At 44.1% G+C, this 19,086-nt stretch overlaps 1 protein-coding gene and 1 non-coding gene across 4 annotated transcripts in view; one reads left to right on the plus strand and one right to left on the minus strand.

Moving 5' to 3' along the window:
* Positions 1-1,748: 1,748 nt before the first annotated feature.
* Positions 1,749-11,731, minus strand: LOC109444893 (uncharacterized). Its single transcript, XR_012491064.1, has 5 exons — positions 11,622-11,731; positions 6,579-6,968; positions 5,201-5,313; positions 4,404-4,943; positions 1,749-2,900 (listed from the first exon to the last, which is right to left on the minus strand). It is a non-coding gene; the product is annotated as an uncharacterized LOC109444893 (transcript).
* TARS3 (threonyl-tRNA synthetase 3) overlaps positions 11,539-19,086 on the plus strand; it is a 31,661-nt gene continuing 24,113 nt past the window's right edge. For 2 of the 3 annotated variants that reach the window (XM_019726617.2, XM_019726618.2), the window contains exons 1-4: positions 11,548-11,978; positions 13,592-13,660; positions 14,364-14,560; positions 16,333-16,456. In XM_019726617.2, the coding sequence (XP_019582176.2) occupies positions 11,661-11,978; positions 13,592-13,660; positions 14,364-14,560; positions 16,333-16,456 (708 nt within the window). In that variant the 5' untranslated portion in view covers positions 11,548-11,660. Of the gene's footprint in view, positions 11,979-13,591; positions 13,661-14,363; positions 14,561-16,332; positions 16,457-19,086 lie in introns of all 3 variants that reach the window. The other variant, XM_019726616.2, reaches the window with a different exon arrangement.

Genomic DNA, 19,086 nt, shown 5'->3' on the forward strand with positions numbered 1-19,086 from the left:
GTGTCCTTCTGTCATGTCCCTCTCCTCCTTGAGCTCCTAGAAGGCAGTGCCCATCCTCCCATCCGTGCGTACCCAGGGCCGGGGCCTGAACCTGCAAGGTGCGGACATGTTGTGGTCTGTGACAGAATTTCATTGCCGGGAAAAGCCTCACCCCAAGAGATGGCTACTTACTGGAAAGGATGGCTTTGGGACCGCTCTCCTTGAGCTCTCTGTATGCTCACACATAAATTGTCCATCCTCTAGGCTCTAGCTACTGCCTCTCCTCCTGATGGGTCGGGGTGGGAACAAGACAAACGCAGGGGCCACCTTAAGGGGTGGCAGCTACCATAGGGATGAGCCTCTTTCCCCAGTGTGGCTTTCCCCTATAATTAGGGGTGTCGGGCTCTCCTTGTATCCTGATTGGCCCAAGTCATCTGTTGCAACAACTAGTGTTGTCCCACACAACATGCAAACGTGGATGTAAAACATGAGACACTACAGCGCTCCTGAGTCCCGTGATCTCACTAGCTGGTGACACTGAACAAAGTACAGTGAGGTCTTGCCTCCGCCTTTGTACCTACCGATTAGAGCATTTTGCTTTCCAGAACTCTCTCAAGGAGCTCTGCTAACTTGGAGGCTTTCTAGCTCGGTCACCCTGGGAGCATTAGTTTAACAGTATGTTTTTCTAATGATGGCAGCTGGCCCTTTGTGTTGTGTGGGAACTACAAGGCCTCCATGGTGTTTATTCAAGTTGATTCTACCCCCACCTTGGATTTCCTCCTCAAGGTAGATGTCATTCTACACTATCATAAAGCAGCCCCTCTTGGGTGCCCGCATGGGACGAGCCCCGTGGAGAACAGGTGGAGCGCCCCATGCTGGTAAGAAGCAAGTCTCTGCAAAGAACATGCTTAATAATAGCCCAGAATATTACCTAGGGAATCACTTACAAAAGTCAGCCTAAAACTAAATTCTGCCTATCGATAGGACATTTAGGCAGCAAAAGAAAAGGCACATTTTAGAATTTCATTTTTTAAAATAATCGCTCTAGGTAAATTTTGATAATACTATTATTGCTGTGTGTGTGTATTATTATTTTTTTACAACTTTTAACTTTTAGGTAGTCGCAAGCTCACACAGAAGTTGTAAACCTAGTATAGAGAGTTCCACGCATCCTTCATGCAGCTTCCCCCAGTGATAAGTCACATACCCTTTGGACAATCATCAAAGCAGGAAATGGATATCGCTGCAATATTAAACTACAGACGTTATTCATATTACACTAGTTTTTACATGCACTCATTTTTTGTGGGTTTTTTTGTGTGTGTGGTTGTTGTATAGTTTTATAAAATTTTAGTAAATCGGTACAGATTTGTGTAACTACCATTACAATCATATTATTTCTTTTTAAAATCAAATATTTCTATTTTCATTTTTACTTAGGAACATGTTCGAATATGCAGAAAAGTATAAAAACAATATAATAGACATCCATGATTCCAACTCTAGATTTAACAAGTGTTAACATTTTGACACATATCCTTCAGAATTTTTTAAAGAATTAAAATATTAAAGATGCAGCTAAAACCCCACCTGATCTCTTTTCTTCTCCCTCTTCCTTCTCAGCCAAGGTTCTTTACAAGCAAAATTAACAAACAAAACTCACTATGTGACTGTTTCTTACCTAAAAAACTAAATGATTACCAGAATGTTCAAACTATTTTTGACTTGTCAGCATTTCAAATTACATTGTAAAAAAATAATTACCAAAGTTTTTGTTAAAGCCTAAGAGATATTTAATAGCAATAAGGATTTGACAATAAGAAAATACAGGATTGTATTGGTCTCATTTCCCATAGTACTCTATAAAGTTCTACTGATCTAATAAGTGAATAAACAAATACTTCTCTGATAAATTTATATATTACAGCCTGAAATAATGTATAAGAACATATTACATGACAGCCTAAAATAACATATACATAAGCCATTTATAAATATTCATTTTCACCAATGAGATGTTTTCAATGGATGAACTTTTTTTTTTTTTTTAAGATTTTATTGGGGAAGGGGAACAGGATTTTATTGGGGAACAGTGTGTACTTCCAGGACTTTTTTTCAAGTCGAGTTGTTGTCCTTTCAGTCTTAGTTGTGGAGGGCGCAGCTCAGCTCCAGGTCCAGTTGCCGTTTCTAGTTGCCGGGGGGCACAGCCCACCATCCTTTGCGGGACTCGAGGAATCGAACCTTGTGGTTGAGAGCCCACTGGCCCATGTGGGAATTGAACTGGCAGCCTTCAGAATTAGGAGCATGGAGCTCTAACCGCCTGAGCCACTGGGCCGGCCCATGGATGAACTATTTTACTGAATGTTATCACAGCTATGGTATAGGAGAGTTTACAATAAGACTATAATTCACAACTACTATCCTAAAAACCAAGGATAGTTTTTCCATTAACACTAAAATCCACGTCACTGGTGTAAAGCTGGGACTCTTTTGATTCTTTCTTGGAAGAATGTTGTGGGCAAATGAAGACCAACAACCAAACACTGTTTCCAAACAATGCAAATCTTTTCCTGCACTTCTCAGAGATCTGAATGGGTGCCCGGGTCCACAGGCCACCAGCGTCACAAATACGGGTCCCCTTCCGTGCCTCTGTCGCCATCCATCCCACAACGGCCCCAGAACATTGGCTGGCATCACTCTTTCCCAAGCCTTCCTCCTTTGCCCTGCTTTACACTCCTTTTCTCTCCCACTCACCTTCTCCCACCCTTCATTCCTTTATCATATTGACCAACCCAAACCCTCTCTTAGCAGGAAAGGATCCCTTGTGGGTAGAAGGAAGGAGGTGGGGAAATTGGGATAGGCAAATCCAGGGCTGTCTTCGGAAGGCTGGGAGAAGAGAAACAGCTGAGAAGACTCCTGTGCTAATTTAAAAAAAAAAAAAAAACAAAAAACTTTATTGATATATGACACACACATTAGAAGTCATCCCTTTAAAATAACACAATTCAGTGGTTTTTAGCATATTCATAGATGTGCTCAGCCATCATACTAATTCCAGAACATTTTTATCACCCCCTAAAGAAACACTGTGTCCCACTAACAGTCGCTTTCCATTTCCCCCACTTCTAGCCCCTAATCTCCTTTCTGTCTCTATGGATTTACCTATTCTGGACATTTCATATGAATGGACTCATACCACATTTTGTGGCATTTTGCGACTGGCTTCTTTCTTCTAGCATAAGATTTTCAAGGTTCATCCATGCTTGTAGCATGAATCAAGTCTTCATTTCTTTCCTATTGGAGAATAATATTCCATTGTATGGCCAGACCACAGTTTGTTCACCCATTTATCAGCTGATGGATATCTGGGTTGTCTCTACTTTTTGGCTATTATGAATAATGCTGCCTGGAATGTTCTTATAGTTTTTTGTGTGCATATACGTTTTCATTTCTTTGGGGTGTATACCTAGGAGTGGAATTGCTGGCTCAGACATAACTCTTGACATTTTGAGGAACCATGATCATTTTTGTGCCTTTACCTATAGAGTAACAGCTTAGTCTAACTTCCTTAACCTATTAACACAAGGTCAGACAATTGAGTTCGCGAACTCATCCTAGAAAAAGTGCTCCACACCTCATGGCTGAATATCACTATGGTCACCTTCAAAGTACTCCCCTTAGGAAACTATGCACCAATGCCAGCGCCTAGTCCACCCTTCAAAGCAATTTTGGAACTCTTTTTCTCAAATGGCCATCACAGCTGTTGTTGTATTACCCTTGATGTCCTGAATGTCATCAAAATGTCTTCCTTTCAATATTTCCTTTATCTTCGGGTAAAGAAAGAAGTCATTGGGGGCCAGATCAGGTGAGTAGGGAGGGTGTTCCAATACAGTTATTCATTTACTGGCTAAAAACTCCCTCACAGACAGTGCCGTGTGAGCTGGTGCATTGTCGTGATGTAAGAGCCATGAAATGTTGGCGAAAATGTCAGGTCGTCTAACTTTTTCATGCAGCCTTTTCAGCACTTCCGAGTAGTAAACTTGGTTAACTGTTTGTCCAGTTGGTACAAATTCATAATGAAGAATCCCTCTGGTATCAAAAAAGGCTAGTGACATCGTTGCAACAAGTTTGCGAACTTAATTGTCAGACCTCTTATGTTATGCCTTGTACTTTATTAAAACAAGAAAGGTGCACAGCTTCCTACTAGGTACCTGAAATTATCCCTCAGATTGTGTCGGGGGTTATGTGAGGTTTTGTTTGGCACCACAGACATTTACTTCTGTATCATGAGACTTTAGAGTGACATCTTGGCTGTTTTTATTAAAGTAAAAGTCAATGCTGTGTTGCAGCTCATTACTACACAGGTGGCTGGGGTGCCAGGTATCGTGAAACTTACTACTTTTCAGAGTAAAGTGCTTTCTTACCTTGGTAATAAAGAAAAAAGCAGGTGAGCAGTTAAGGGCAGAATTCCTCCAGATGAGAGCAAAAAGCACAGAAAGCCTTTGGACCTTTGGAGCAAAGCTTCAGAAGAAATTACTCCACTCTCCTCGAGGGCAGTCCCGAGAGATGATCCCGTGATGCTCCTTCAGGGAGAACACCCCATCGTACGCCAGGTACGGGAGCAGCTGGCTCACGTATCTTCTCTTTGTGAGTCAGGGGCATTTCCGAGAGCTGCCCGCCTCTCTTCTCTTTCTCTCTTTGTGTCACTGACACAGTAATAGAACCATGACCTGGCCCCTCTCTCAACCATCTTGGCTCACGCAGGGCCAATGACATGACCCCCTTCTGGGCCACGCTGCGCTGGGCCTCCGTAGGCAATGTCTGCACCACACGGATGTCTGGAGGCAGACTCGCCTGTGTTCTGGAACTGTTACAGGGACAGGAAGGCGTCAGATTAAACTCGAGGTGCCGACTGTCGTGGTAAGAGGATTGTTCTGCACTAATCCACCCCTCACAGCAGTTACCTGCAAGAGATGAACAAGAGAGGCAGGGGGTGGCCGGTTAGCTCCGCTGGTTAGAGCGCGGTACTCATAACACCAAGGTTGCCGGTTTGATCCCTGCATGGGCCACTGTGAGCTGTGCCCTCCTTAAAGAGAGGCAGGATGAATGCCTCCTGTTCGGCTGAAATTCTTCATCTCGTCCCCAAATGATCACTGTCCCAGGCGCCCCCATGCATTCCCCCAAATGATGATTTTCAACGTTATAAATGTAACGTGCTCACAGTCTGTACTGAATGGTGCCATCCTAGCGTTGGAAGCTGTACAGCATCAGGAGCTGTGCTGATCGTCTCTTCTCGCCACCAAGGCTGGGGTGAGACACAGCTTGGCAGGAAAGCTGGAGATGGCGGAAAAAAGTGGCCAAAGCCAGTTATGGCAGGACAGGGATTCAGTTTTAGTAAACTGTCTCCTGAGTGCTATTTCTTAGTGGCATTGTCCCTTTTCTTTCAGGAATTTGAACACCTCTGTGTGACCGCTTCGTTACATGATTCGGTCCCGTAAATGACCCCTCTCCTCTGATGTGACCCTGGTGTCCACCTAAATGAAGACAGATGAAAAGAAAGGACTATCGCAGGCTCAGGGGGTTTCTGCCACAAGCGATGCCTCATTGGTAATCATGCAGATATAATACGACTGCTCCAAGCCAGCCTTCACATGCCACGTGCCACCTGCCCCGAACCTCCCAGACCCTGGAGTCACCTCGGGGCATGCTCTGGCGGGGTCTGCAGGTGACCAGTCCTCTCCCCCAGGCGCTCTCTGTCCTACTCCCCTCCATCTGCCCAAGGGAGTGAGTTACAGCACCGGGTCCTTCTGCCACCTACGTCATGTGTGTCTTCTCGCCTAGAGTCACCCAAGATCGTGTGCCATAGAGAGGAATGATTTAAAGAAGCCCAAATGCTTCTTACTTTTTTCCATTTAGGAAATTAATGAAAAGATCCGTAGTTATTGCAATATTCTTGCCAGCTCAGTTTATAGAAACAATTATTTTTCTATGCCATCTGCATAGAAGATCTATTTTTCAGAAACCAAAACCCCATTTCCTTGATCTGGTGGTGGTGACCACAAGAAAAGGCTTTTACTGCCTTGCCTCTGACCTCATATGTGACCTTGAGAAAGTAACTTTACGCCACCATTGTATTACTCCATTGCAATTGTAATAATCCATTGTATTAACCACGTGTTTAATGTTTTGATATCTTGAGGCCTTGCTGAGCCTGGAGAGACTGCCTCTCCCAGGGCCAGCCAATTCCGTAAGATAGCAAAGGACTCACCTGCAAGCGTGACTTCCATCTGCAAGCCAATCCATCCAGAGCCCACACCCCAACCAGCCCCTTTGTCAGGGTCTCACAGTTCAGACCACCATCCACCTGCCCTCACCACCTGCCCTTACCACCTCAGGGCCACACGCCAGACACACAGGGACAGCCCCATATTCCCTCCCGGAGCCTGTGAAATTCAGACTAGCCAGCTTCTTCCCACTGCCTCTGCCTCCTGACCACCCTCAGTGCTTCCCAGTGTGGCCCTCCCTGGCGTGGCACGGCCCCCTGGCAGTGGTTTCGGATCTGCTGGCCTCACCATCCCTGAATTAACAACGAAACTCACATTGTAGGACACCCGCTGACAGTGCGAACCTGGGGCTGGGCTGTGACAAGATCGTGAGGCACTCTGAGCCTCATGGAGAACTGCGGGACAATCACAGAATCCCCACTACTTCCTTCAGCATCAGTGATTGCGGTAATCAGGTCCCACATTGAAAGTTCTCAGGGAAATGGTGCCATCTCGTGGTAGTTTGCAGTCTCTCAGGCCACCTCTTTCTCTTTTTCTTTCCTTCTCTTTAAAAGAGGCTTTATATTTTAGAGCAGTTTTTAGGTTCTCAGCAGAGTTGAACAGAAGTATGGCAGGTCCTCCAATAATGTCATTTTATTCAATGTCTTTTTGTTACAACGTTTAGGAGACGTGGTAGGAACGTAACTCTTCTTTACATCCATGAGCCTGGGGGGAAATTGGTTTCGTTACACATCGTTTCGCTTGAAGTCCCAGAATTGATCCACGATGTTACGTGAGGACTTACTGTACAGAGTCCATTCCCCTCCCTGCCCCCCCCACACTCACAGCCCTCCCCACTAACAAATTCCCCCACCAGAACATCACGTTTATTATAACTGATGAGCCTGCATCGACACGCCTTTAGCATGAATAGCTGACATCTTAGCCTTCCCTCTTGGTGTTGTATGTCCTATGGGTCTGGATAGCTGTGTGATGACCTGCGTCTACCATTATAGTGTCACACAGAGTCGTTTCACTGCCCTGAACATGCCCTGTGCTCCACCTGTTCGTTCCTCCCTACCCCACTCCTGGTACCCACGGATCTGTTTTACTGTCTCCACATTTTTGTTGCAGGTCATTTTTACTCTAAGATTTTCTTTATTTGGATGCCCACTTTGGGCTGGTGGGTGATAAAGAATAACGGGGAGGAAGACACACGACCGCCCCCTGGAGGACAGGTGCAGGTAGGGATAGACCATGTCAGGTAGACAAATAAATAAAATAATTACCATACAGCTGAAAGAGATGCTGAGAGAAAGTGGTAGTCGGTCTATGTGAGATAGAGTGGGGAGGTGTCACCTAAACTAAAACTGCCGGGATGAAAAGAAGTCAGATATTAAGAGCGGACGGAAGGGATTACCAAGCAGAGGCTCAGAATGTGTAAAATTCCCAGAGGCAGAAACGAATGGGCCGGAGTTGAGAAAGGGAGGGCTCCATGAGCATGTGTGGAGGGTGTGAGATCATCGGATAATGTCGGAGAGGCCATGAGGAGCTCAACCTCGCTGCCCTGCTAGGTCCTGGTAAGAAACTTGGATTTTCCTCCATTTGCAGTAGAAAGCTCCAGAAGGCTTTACCCAGGGCAGTGACATAATGTGACAAGTGGTTTCAGTAGCTCCTAACATCTTACCCTTTGTTTTCTCATTTGCTCTCTCTTTCTTTCCATTTTTTTTCTGAACTATTTGGACATTAAGTTACACACAGTCATTCCCCCCTTATCCGCGGATTTGCTCTCTACGGTTTCTGTTACTTTCAGTCAGAAAATATTACATAGGAAATTCTAGAAAAAAATGAGTTTGAAATATTTTATCATACCAGAAAGCAAGGGAGCAATTAAATGTCTCTAGAATCCATTGAAGAGGCTTCTATGCCACAAGGCTGCAGAGCCTGTCAGCCAGGCTCAAATCTTTTCTTCCTCAGTCAACTGGTCACAGAATTTCCCATGAGCCCTTAGAAGCTGTGGTCATATAGGTGACTTGCTTACATGACTGACTAGTGTCTTTAGAACGTCTTTGAGCCTGATCTCATCATACGTATCTATGCTGACACACACTACTGTGCAAGCCCAAACTGAAGACTGGGCGGTTCAGACATTTGGTTCATGATGGACAATGTAGGTAGCCTGGTAATTTGGTGACCCATGACCTCTGTTATGGTCTACTACCAAACCTCTCAGAAGCAGAGAATGTCATACTTTCCTCCCTAAAGGACTATGATGCCGGGATTCACCTAGAAGGGCTGTCAACGTATACATACACACCCATATCTCCAACGGACACTTCAAACACTGTCAAATCTGTTGAATCCTGAGGTCCACATACCCAAGTAGCTTCACGGCAGTGTGATCTGCTAGAACCTTCTTCTGTTCAGGCCTACTCAAAACCTGCACTCTTCGGAGTTACATAGTAATTAGATCAGAGCAACATACTCCAGCGAGGTAGACGTTGTCTCCAAAGTCCAAAGAGGCCCGTTTGGCATTATACCTCTGTGAAAAAAGGGCAAGATTCAGCAACTTTTCCTTTACCATCTCTAGATGTCCAAAACTACTGGAACCCTAGAAATTTCATGGAATGGTGGGCCCCTGAAATGTTTAGTTTGGGGTTTTATTTGCCTCCTCAGAGCTTTCATATGTCTCACCAAGGTGACTATCATATTTGCTGTTTCCTGCTCACCAGGTAGACTCAGCAGGATATTCTCAAGGACAGGAGGCCAGCACAATGTCCTCTGAAATGCGGCAGCACTCAAGGCCCCTGTGGACCAGTCTGTGCCATAAAGCTAGAGAGTTGCTTCAGTCCTGACACAAGCCTATGAGTATATTCCTAGTCTTATCCACTGAATGCAACTGCTTTGGGTGGCCTTTCATAGGTACAGAGAAAAACGTATTCCCCAGATCCATAGCTGCACATCAGGTGTGAGGATTACGTTGATTCTGGAATTCCACCAATGAGGGCATAGCTGGAAGACGAGCTGGAACTAGAGGCACCATCTAATGGCATTTACGACAAATGACAACGCACTGTAACTCTTCAACACCTACTTGTCCTCTCACAGGCCAAAGACATGAGACAAACGGAAGCATGGTGACAATCAGACACTGCTTCTTTCATGTCCTCGAGGGTGGCAGTAATTTCTGCAGGAACGTGATATTGCTTTTAGTTTACTACTTTCGAGGTTGAAAAAGTTCTAGTGGCTTCCACTTGGTCTTTCCTACTCCCATGTTTCCTCGAAAATAAGACCTAGCTGGACAACCAGCTCTAACGTGTCTTTTGGAGCAAAAATTAGTATAAGACCCAATCTTATTTTACTATAATCTAAGACCCGGTCTTATATAAGACCGGGTCTTATATTAATTTTTGCTCCAAAAGACACATTAAAGCTGACTGTCTGGCTGTGTCTTATTTTGGGGAAAACAGGGTAGAATAGCCTTAAGTCCAAGAGTCAGGGAACCACTCCGGGATTCTGTCAGTTGCTAAGGATGTCTATAGAAACTACTTTCGGAAACTGGGGAAATAATCACAGTGTGAGTTTGGGGACCCAATGAGCTCACTGTCAGTTAGATCCTAGCCCAAACCTGCAAACAACCCAAATGTCCAACAACAGATAAGTGGATAAACAAATGGTGGTATATCCATACCATGAAATACTATTCAGGAACAAAAAAGGAATGAACAACAGATATGCCCAACAACATGGGTGTATAACTCTCAAAAAATTATTATGCTAAGTGCAAGAAGCCAAACAAAAGGAGTAAGACTGTATGATTTACAGAAAATGCACACTAACCCATAGTGACAGAAAGCAGACCAGTGGCTGCCTGGGGCCTGGGGGTGGGGGCACAAGACAGACAAATGACAGAGAAGCCTGAGGAAACTTGTGGGGCACCAAGCAGGGCCACAGCATTTGACAACACATAGGTTATGGCATAATGGCAGGATCAGAAACCAGATGGCAGAGGTTTGAGAAGTGACTGAGAACGCAGAGCCAGTGTCGGTATAACTTTGTTGCTTCTCATTCCCTTCCAGAAGCTTACCAGGGAAGGAAATGAGAAAGATATACTGGTTTCAGTGCCATACTTCACGGAACTTCCCCTTGGGAGCTGTTTGTGATTCCAATGAGCTTAATTCAAATCGCTTGCCCTTCCCCCTAGCTTCTTCTGGCATGCTGCTTCTGCTCCCAGAGTAGCAGTCACTCACCTCTCCACCCTTCTAACATCTGTCAACCTTCATTTTCCAGAGCAGTTAGTGCTTTTCCTACTGCATCAGTCCCAACTAAGCTCTCCCATTTTGGAACTCTGATGGCATTTATTACCTGTATCTCATCATGTGACATATTCAGTTCAAATTTTCCAAAGTTGGAAGGCACATAATGTTAAATACATACACACGGGCATAAGATTGTCTGAGTTTGAATCTCAGCTCTGTCATGTGGTGGCTGTGTGACCTCAGTCAAGCCACTTAGCCTCCCTGTGCTCCATTTCTCCCTCTATAATAAATGGGTATAATATTATCTCCTGTTATAAGTTTTAGTGTTAATATTTGGAAGGAGCTTAGAACAGTGTTTGCCACATTCTAACCCCTAAGAAAGTTAATAAAAATCCATTTGTGTTCCTTCTACAGGAACACAAATAAAAATCCATTTGTGTGCTTCTGGTTATGAGGATACAAAGATGCATGTGGCACTTGCCCCATCCTCGAGGAGCGGGCAACTTCTGGTCACATTTAAATTTTTGTAGAGATCCTCTGTGTGCCCTGGCCCAGCAGCCTTTGCATTTGGTCAGCCTTGGCATGAAAGCTAACGAAGGTTGATTCTCAATGGCCACTTTTCAGAACACGGATGCAAATTCAAAGAACAGTGACTGCTGGAATTCACAAGAGTTAAAAGACAGGACCCATTGGGACAGGAGATGTTAGCCATCCCAAGATTTTGGAGGACTTGCGTTTGAGCCGATGAATGGCGACACGTTGATAGCACTGAAAGTACCTTGAGCCTATTCGGGCCCCTCAACCACTACTCTCCAGGCCCAGCCACTGCGCGAGCCTTCACCCAGTGGACCCTACTCGCGCGAAGTGCCGGGTCTCGGCTCCGCCCCTGCAGGGTACAAGGCCCGGGCCCCGCCCCACCTGTCCCCGCCGCCCCGCCTCTCTACTGTTCCTATAGCTCCGCCCCTGCAGTGTAGGTAGCCGCAGCCCCGCCTCTCCCCGTCGCCCCGCCCCCTGCAGTGCACGTGACCACAGCCCCGCCTCTCCCCATCGCCCCGCCCCCTGCAATGCGTCCAGCCGCTGTCTCGCTCTCCCCTCAGCTGTCACCGCTGCCACTACCTACCACTCAGTGCCCTGCTGGTCGTTGAGAGGGGCCGGCGCCATGGCGGCCGAGGCCCTGGCGGCCGAGGCCGTGGCTTCGCGCCTGGAGCGGCAAGAGGAGGACATCCGCTGGTTGTGGGCGGAGGTCCAGCGCCTGAGGGACGAACAGCTAAACGCACCCGACCGGTGCCAGGCCGAAGGGCCGTGCCTCACGCGGGAGGTGGCGCAGCTCCGGGCCGAGAACCGCGACCTGCGCTACCGCCTGTACCGCTTGCGGCTGTGCCTCGCCGAAGAGCTGAGCCACCAGATGAAGATGGAAAACGCGGCGCGGCTGGCGGCAGCGCAGGAGGAGGCCGAGAGCGCGGCTGCCGGCGCGCAGGTAACGGAGAGGCGGGACTCCCTGCGGGGAACGCGGTTAGGCGCTTCCTAGGGCCCGGGCGGGGCCGTCGGCTGGGACCTGTACATATAGCGGTTTTCTCTGGAAGGACAGGTGCAGGTGCAGGCTGTGCCCCGCCCCCTCTGCCCTGCCCCGCCCCTCTGCCCGCCCACGCCCCGCCCTCTGCCCGCCACGCCCCGCCCCTCCGCCCCGCCCAATGCCCTGCTGGGTGTGCCTGTCCTGTTCCTCCTGCTCTGGCCTGCGGGGAACCAATGAATAGCCTGGACATCTTGGGACCATTACTTTTCCAGAAATCGCCAGATTGACCTCACGGTGCAGTTGCTCAGCTCTTCCAGTAAATTGACTTCCACGCATTTTCTTCAGTAGCAGAAAAGCATTTTCCTCCTGGAGTGTTGAAAGCTCACTATTCTTTGCTTGGACAGGAAGACGAACAGCTGCGTAGTTTGCCGTGTATAATGCGCACCCAGGTTTTTGGCCCAAACTTTCCAGGGGAAAAAAATCTTTCGTTTTAATTTTTTAATTCAAATTTGTATTTGTTTACATTTAGGTACTTGTTTTTTGTATTATTAAGGAATTTCAGTTTTTTTTAACATTATGGTACAAGAAATTTTATATAACAAATAATTATAAAACACAAGAACAGGTAAGAGGTGCAAGAAATGTTACGTACCAGTAACAAATTTACGATATTTACACATCATAGAAGGCCAAGAACTCTTTGTCATTACCCATTCGTTGTTAAGTTCAACAAAACCGATTATCGTATTACAGGGTATTCTTTTCCATATGGATATTGTTACTGATTTCTAGAGTTAGAAGTTACACTTTTAACTCATAAGCATAAATAGAGTAATTGAAAACATTTTTATAAATACAGAATTAGTACTCCCCATGTATAATGCGCATCCTTATTTTTCCCTCACAAATTTGGCAAAAACATGCACAGGATACATGATAAAATACGGTATATAGTAAACCATTCCCTTTAATGATGGCTGGTTCTGAGCTATTTAGGATAGACGGTTGTTGGTCTTTTTGTTGGCTTGTTTTGGTGGTCTAGCTGGAGTTCTGTATATTTAACATCATTAACACAGTATTTTAATCTTTTAGTTCATTGAAGGACAAATTATCTTCCTGTAACAATAGATTTTATAAGTTCTGAAGACTTTTTTCAGACTGTGTGGTGTTCCTCGCTTCTTTACCAAGGAAAACCATGCAACAGCTTCATGAAATAATGCATTTAACGTCTCTGGTGGCAGCTACACAACCATTTCCCAACAACATTATTTGTTTAAAGGTTGGGGAGAAAAGCTTTAAAATATAGTAAATGTATTTATATTTTAAATATACTATACATTAAAAGCTATTAAATGTTCTTAGGAAGAACGTATGAAAATGCACAGGCAGGAGGGACCAGACGTCAAAAAACAATGTGTCCATTGTGGGTTGTGAGCAGTGATCAGAGGCCCAGCTTTGAGCCTCTCAGTATGAGACTCTTGCTGCCCGCTGGCCTGTCCCTCCTTCCTCAGGTTTCAGATGTGCTGCTCTTTCTTGTCATTGGTGTGAGTTATTTATAATATACCTTTACTTCTCAGCCTTCTTCTAGTCAAAACCAAGAAAAGGATGTTAAAAAGAAGACGGAGGAAAGGGAGCCTGACAGTGACGTAAGTCGTTGCTATGGAAATAACATAAAATACTACCTGTAATTAAAATGTTCTTATATAGTTAATTACCCAGGGTTTTAAAATTAAAACATAATTACTAATTACATTACCACTTGGGGCACAGTAGTATATTTAAAACTTTACAATCCTTAGCTACAAGATGTCTTAACTTAAAGACGAGCTAGCCACTCAGCTATAAAGTGCCCCTTAGCCTGCATGATAGTAGAGCTCTTTCTTTGTGTTAAGTAAACTGGCTACTATGCTTTTTTAAAAAAATATAAGTCATTAAAACAACCAAAGAGTATTTATCAAGCATCAACATTTGGTGGAGCAAAGGAGAAATACATGGCTTCAAAGGAATCCGTCTGGGTCAGGGATTGAGACAAAAGCAGAAGGAACAATAGCGAATAAAGTAAGATCGTAACTTGTAAGTAAGTGCTGACTTGTGCGACTGTGTACGTGTGTTAAAAGGGAGATGCCATTGGGTGTAGGAGTTAGAGGAGGTGGGCTCTGAGCTGGACCATGAGAGCTCAGAAGGAGACAAGTGGAGAGGAGTCTTCTGGAAGTGAGGGTAAAGTGATAGAGGCTGGAACTGGCAATGACCGGTGACATTCTGAGAAGGGGGTGGGACTTCTTTAGAGCTGAGCAGTTAGAAAAAGATGGGCTGCGTATGTTAACCGCAGTGGATTCTAATGATTTTCAGGTGAAAAATCAACCAAATTTCATAAAGGAAAGACTGAAATTTTTTGAAATGTTGAAGAAAGAGCATCAACTGTTATCTGCCATTTATGAAAAAAAGGGGAATACAAGTAATATGATCACAGTAAGACTGGCTGATGGGAAAACAGTGCAAGGGGAAGTTTGGAAGACAACACCTTATCAAGTGGCTGCTGATAGTAGGTAAATCATGGTTTGGAGAAGGTATTCTCCTTCCTCATCAGAAGTATTTTCTAATAATGTATCCATTGCCTCCAGACTTAGTCATCTGGCCAAAGGTGGCTGCAAGGAAGGCTGGGTCATGCGTACTTTAGGAGAGAATGGATTTGAGGAGCCCTTAGCAGTTTGTCATGACCTCATTAATAACCATATCTAATATTTATTAAGTTCTTCTTACGAGTATGCCATATTTAATCCATATCATCAGTGTATGGGGAAGGTCCCATAATCCTCATTTTACAGATGAGAAAACCGAGCTTAGCGTGGCTGAGTAAATTGTCCAGTGTTTAAACCCAGGTCGGCCTGACACCAGAGTGCACGCTCTTAACCACAGTGTTGCTCAGGTTACTCACAGATGCAAAGGAAAATGTCACATTTAAGGATGACACCGTTTAGTGGTACCTAGTATTGTGAGAGCCCAGAGAAAAGTTACCCTTGCACCTTTCCTGGTAGGAAAATTTGGCAGTATATTCTGACAAAAATCATTAAAAGTGCATTTCCTTTGGCCCAGCAGTTTTGCTTCTAGAATTTTTCCTTTTAGAAAAAAATAATTGGATACTAAGGTGTATGTTCAGAAATGTTCTTTACAACATTATTTGTTATGGCCAAAACAAAACAAAGGAACAAAACCCACAAAGAAATAACCAAAATGCCCAGCAAGTCTCAGGTTCCACTGCAACTATTAGGTAGCGTGTTTTAGAAGTCTGTCTGCTGGTAGGGAAAATATGACTTACTTTAAGTGTAAAAGTAGCTTAGCAAATAACACACACAGAATGATACTATTAAAGATTTTATATTGATGTATATATTTATCAAAAAAGATAGAAGGGCATACAGAAAATGGACATACTAATTTCTGGGTGATGGGATTGAAGGTGATTTTTTTTTCTTTGTGCTTTTCTGTGCTTTCTAGGTTTCTTCTCTTAACATGTTATTTTTGTCAATTTTCAAACAACAATAAATCTTATTTAAAACACACACACACACTCAACACACAAAAAAGATCAATACCTCAGTAGAAAATAGGAGGACATGAACAGTTCATAAAAGTAAAAATAGCCAGTAAATGTCTACAAAAAATAATTATCAACTAAATCAAATGAAGACAATAATTTCCAAATTCACGTTGGCAAAGATTTAAAAATCTTTCAGGATGCGTGGAAGTGGTACACTCAGACAGTATTTATCAGAAGTGTTTCAAGGCTCATATTGTTTGACCTCGCAGCTCCTCTTCCGAGGGCTTATTCCCAGAAAAAAGTCACAGACAACACAAAGCTGCCTGTGCAAAGATGTCTGTGCAGTGTCTTCCACGATAGCAAAACGTACAGGTGACCTAACACTTCTAGACTCTCTTGGAAGTCTGTCTGATGGCATGGCTGTGAAAAAGCAGGCTACAAAATGATGTTGGCAACTATGTTTAAAAAAAACAACTAGGTGTGTGTGTGTGTGTGTGTGTGTGTGTGTGTGTGTGTGTGTATCTCTGGGTGATGAGATGTATATGTGATCTTTATTCTTTGTGCTTTCTCTGTTTTCCAAGTTCTTTATAGTGAATGTATAATATTACTTTTGTACTTAAAAGAAATGTCACAAAATAGAAAATATCTGTCCCATTAGTTTACATTTGTGTTGTCTCTGAAAACTAAGAGACAAGCCCTGGGAGTTATTTTAACCTTTTATTTAACGAATCATTGTAGCACGTGACAAGGTTAATGGTCAAGTGCCTTTTCTCTTCCTAGCCAAGAACTGGCTGAAAGCACAGTAATAGCCAAAGTCAATGGTAAATTGTGGGACTTGGACCGTCCGCTGGAAAGGGATTCCACGCTAGAGCTGCTCATGTTTGATAACGAGGAAGCTCAAGCGGTAAGTATTTAACAACCGACAACCACACCTGGGTATTTATGTTGTAACCTCCATTAGGTAGGAAGCCACATGTTGAAGTCAAGAGTCATGACTTTTGTAGCCACCTAAGATTCAAAATCTCTATATTGGTGTTTAATAAATATTGAATAGACTCTTAAAAATAGATCAATTTTATAATCTAATAGGTATAGGAGAATTGGAAAAAAGGTAAAAGCTCAAATGTCCTTTAAACACTTGTTAATGTAGGCGTCTATAAATAGACACCACATGTCACGTGGGTCTCTGATACACGTTGTCATCTTCACTTTGGAGTCTCCCTTCAAGCGGCCCATTATCTGCATAAAATCAAACCTATGATCAGCGGAGGTTGCATTCATTGTGAGGCTTATGCTAAATTTCTTGATTTATTAATCCATGCTGTAAGAACCATCGTATAATTACTTTCTCTTTAAAATATGCAAAATACGACCATTAAATAGCTAAACAATATAATCAAACCATTTTTAAAAGTGTTTCAGAAAACAATTTTTAAAAGAAATCAGGAGCTTGTATGTATTACTTAGTTTTTGTTGCTAGTCCTTAACAGCTGTCGCCTAACCTTGTCCCAGCTGTTCTAAAATGTTGTTTATTCCCTTAGTCAGCTGACCGGTATCCAAGGCGCTAGATGCGTGTCCCAGAGCCCTTGGGGCTCCCACTTCAGAGTGTTTCCATCTAGTCGGGGGAGGTAGTTAACAGGAACTAGGCAGCCAGGTGCTTTCCCATAGTGTCAATCTCTGGAGAAAGAACTGAGACAGGCCTGGTGGTCAGTGTTAACTCTCTCCTGTGGGCATCAGCCATCCGGGCACTTTGTCATGCTGGCAGTCTCAGTTCACCTGCGGGCATCGTCCATGACTCTTCTTTAACAGTGGCTGCTGAACTCTCCCAGTCTGGCAGGTGGTGGCTGGTAAGGGTGAGGGCTCTACCAAGTCGAATGTTCCGTGGGCATGTTTGGGGTTCTATCCTCCTTGCATTTCATGATGTCATGGAAAACCCCACACTCATTATTACGGGGAGTCTCTAATGAGCCCAAGCAGCACACCACTGTACCCCTGATACTGACAGGCACCTGGCATCTCATGGTTGAGCCCCCATAATACCTACATGCGGTGGTCGATGGAAATGAGAGTGGTAATACGCATTTAGTCAGTGCTGCTCTGTGCCAGGCATGGGCTGCGTCCCTCCTGGGCATCGTGTCCTCGAGGCCCAGTTACCTGGCCACAGGAACCATCTCCATCCCTGTTTCACAGACGAAGCAGCCAGGGCTCGGAATGCTTAAGTCACGCTTCCAAGATCTCGGTGCTGCTTTTGCTGTAAATAAGTAACAGATTTTTTTGGTTCTTGGATTTTATTTTCCTGGGCTGAGCCTATTAACAAGATTTTGAACATCAACAAATTTAGGAATATTTGGTGCATATCCTGAATGAGGAAGAAAGCCCTGTAGAAAAGCAAATTTAGAAAACTCATATCTGCAAAATGATACTGATTTTGTAAAAGCATTTTCTGCTTTATTGAAAAACTCAAGTCTCTTTTATATAGCAAATTCTTACACTTTTATTTTAAAAAATGATCCTATTTATAAGAATAGTTGGTGCATAATGTTACATGAAAGAAATACTCCCTACCCTCCAGATAAATTCACATAGAAATTGACAGAGTAAGAATGTTTATGTAAAGTTAATAAATATGCAAACCAGAAACAAGGGGCATTTTCTAAAATGGTATTTCAAGTTTAAGGACATCTAATTGGTGTTTCCTTTTGTAAGCGTAATGTCCAGCATATGTATGGGTACATGTTCTACTTTAAATCTTTAGTAAAATCCCAGTGACCTACAGCTGCGATGTCATGCTCAACAAAACATAAGGTACTTATTTAGAAGTATAAACAACAAAAGCAAACTTACATGCAAACTAAAGCTGGTAATTATGCGATGTGCTTGTAGCAATGTTCAGTGGCCTCTCAGGGTGTGTCACAGCAGGAGTCAGGTGTCACCTGTTTTCAGCAGCTACTCCCGCAGCCTGTGTATTCTCTCAGCTGTACTGACAGTTAACCACTCCTCCTTTTAAGGTTCTCTGTAGCACCAAAGCTTTCTCGGTTTTATTCTCACCTCTGGTCGTTCCTTCTCAATCCTCCTTGCCGGCTTGTTCTTCTTTGTCTACCTCCAAATGTTAAGAATTGCAGTGCTCAGTTTTGGTCTCCTTCCATCTTTTTTTTTTTTTTTTTTTTTAAGATTTTTATTGGGGAAAGGAAACAGGACTTTATTGGGGAACAGTGTATACTTCCAGGACTTTTTTCCAAGGCAAGTTGTTGTCCTTTCAATCTTAGTTGTGGAGGGTGTTGTTCAGCTTCAAGTTGTTGTCCTTTCACTCTTAGTTGTGGAGGGCGCAGCTCAGCTCCAGGTCCAGTTGCTGTTGCTAGTTGCAGGGGGCGCAGCCCAACATCCCTTGCGGGAGTCGAACCGGCAACCTTGTGGTTGAGAGGATGTGCTCCAACCAACTGAGCCATCCGGGAGGCAGCTCAGCTCAAGGTGCCGTGTTCAATCTTAGTTGCAGGGGGTGCAGCCCACCATCCCTTGCGGGACACAAGGAATTGA

This window comes from Rhinolophus sinicus, linkage group LG13 (assembly GCF_036562045.2).
Source record: "Rhinolophus sinicus isolate RSC01 linkage group LG13, ASM3656204v1, whole genome shotgun sequence".
Taxonomy (NCBI): Eukaryota; Metazoa; Chordata; class Mammalia; order Chiroptera; family Rhinolophidae; genus Rhinolophus; species Rhinolophus sinicus.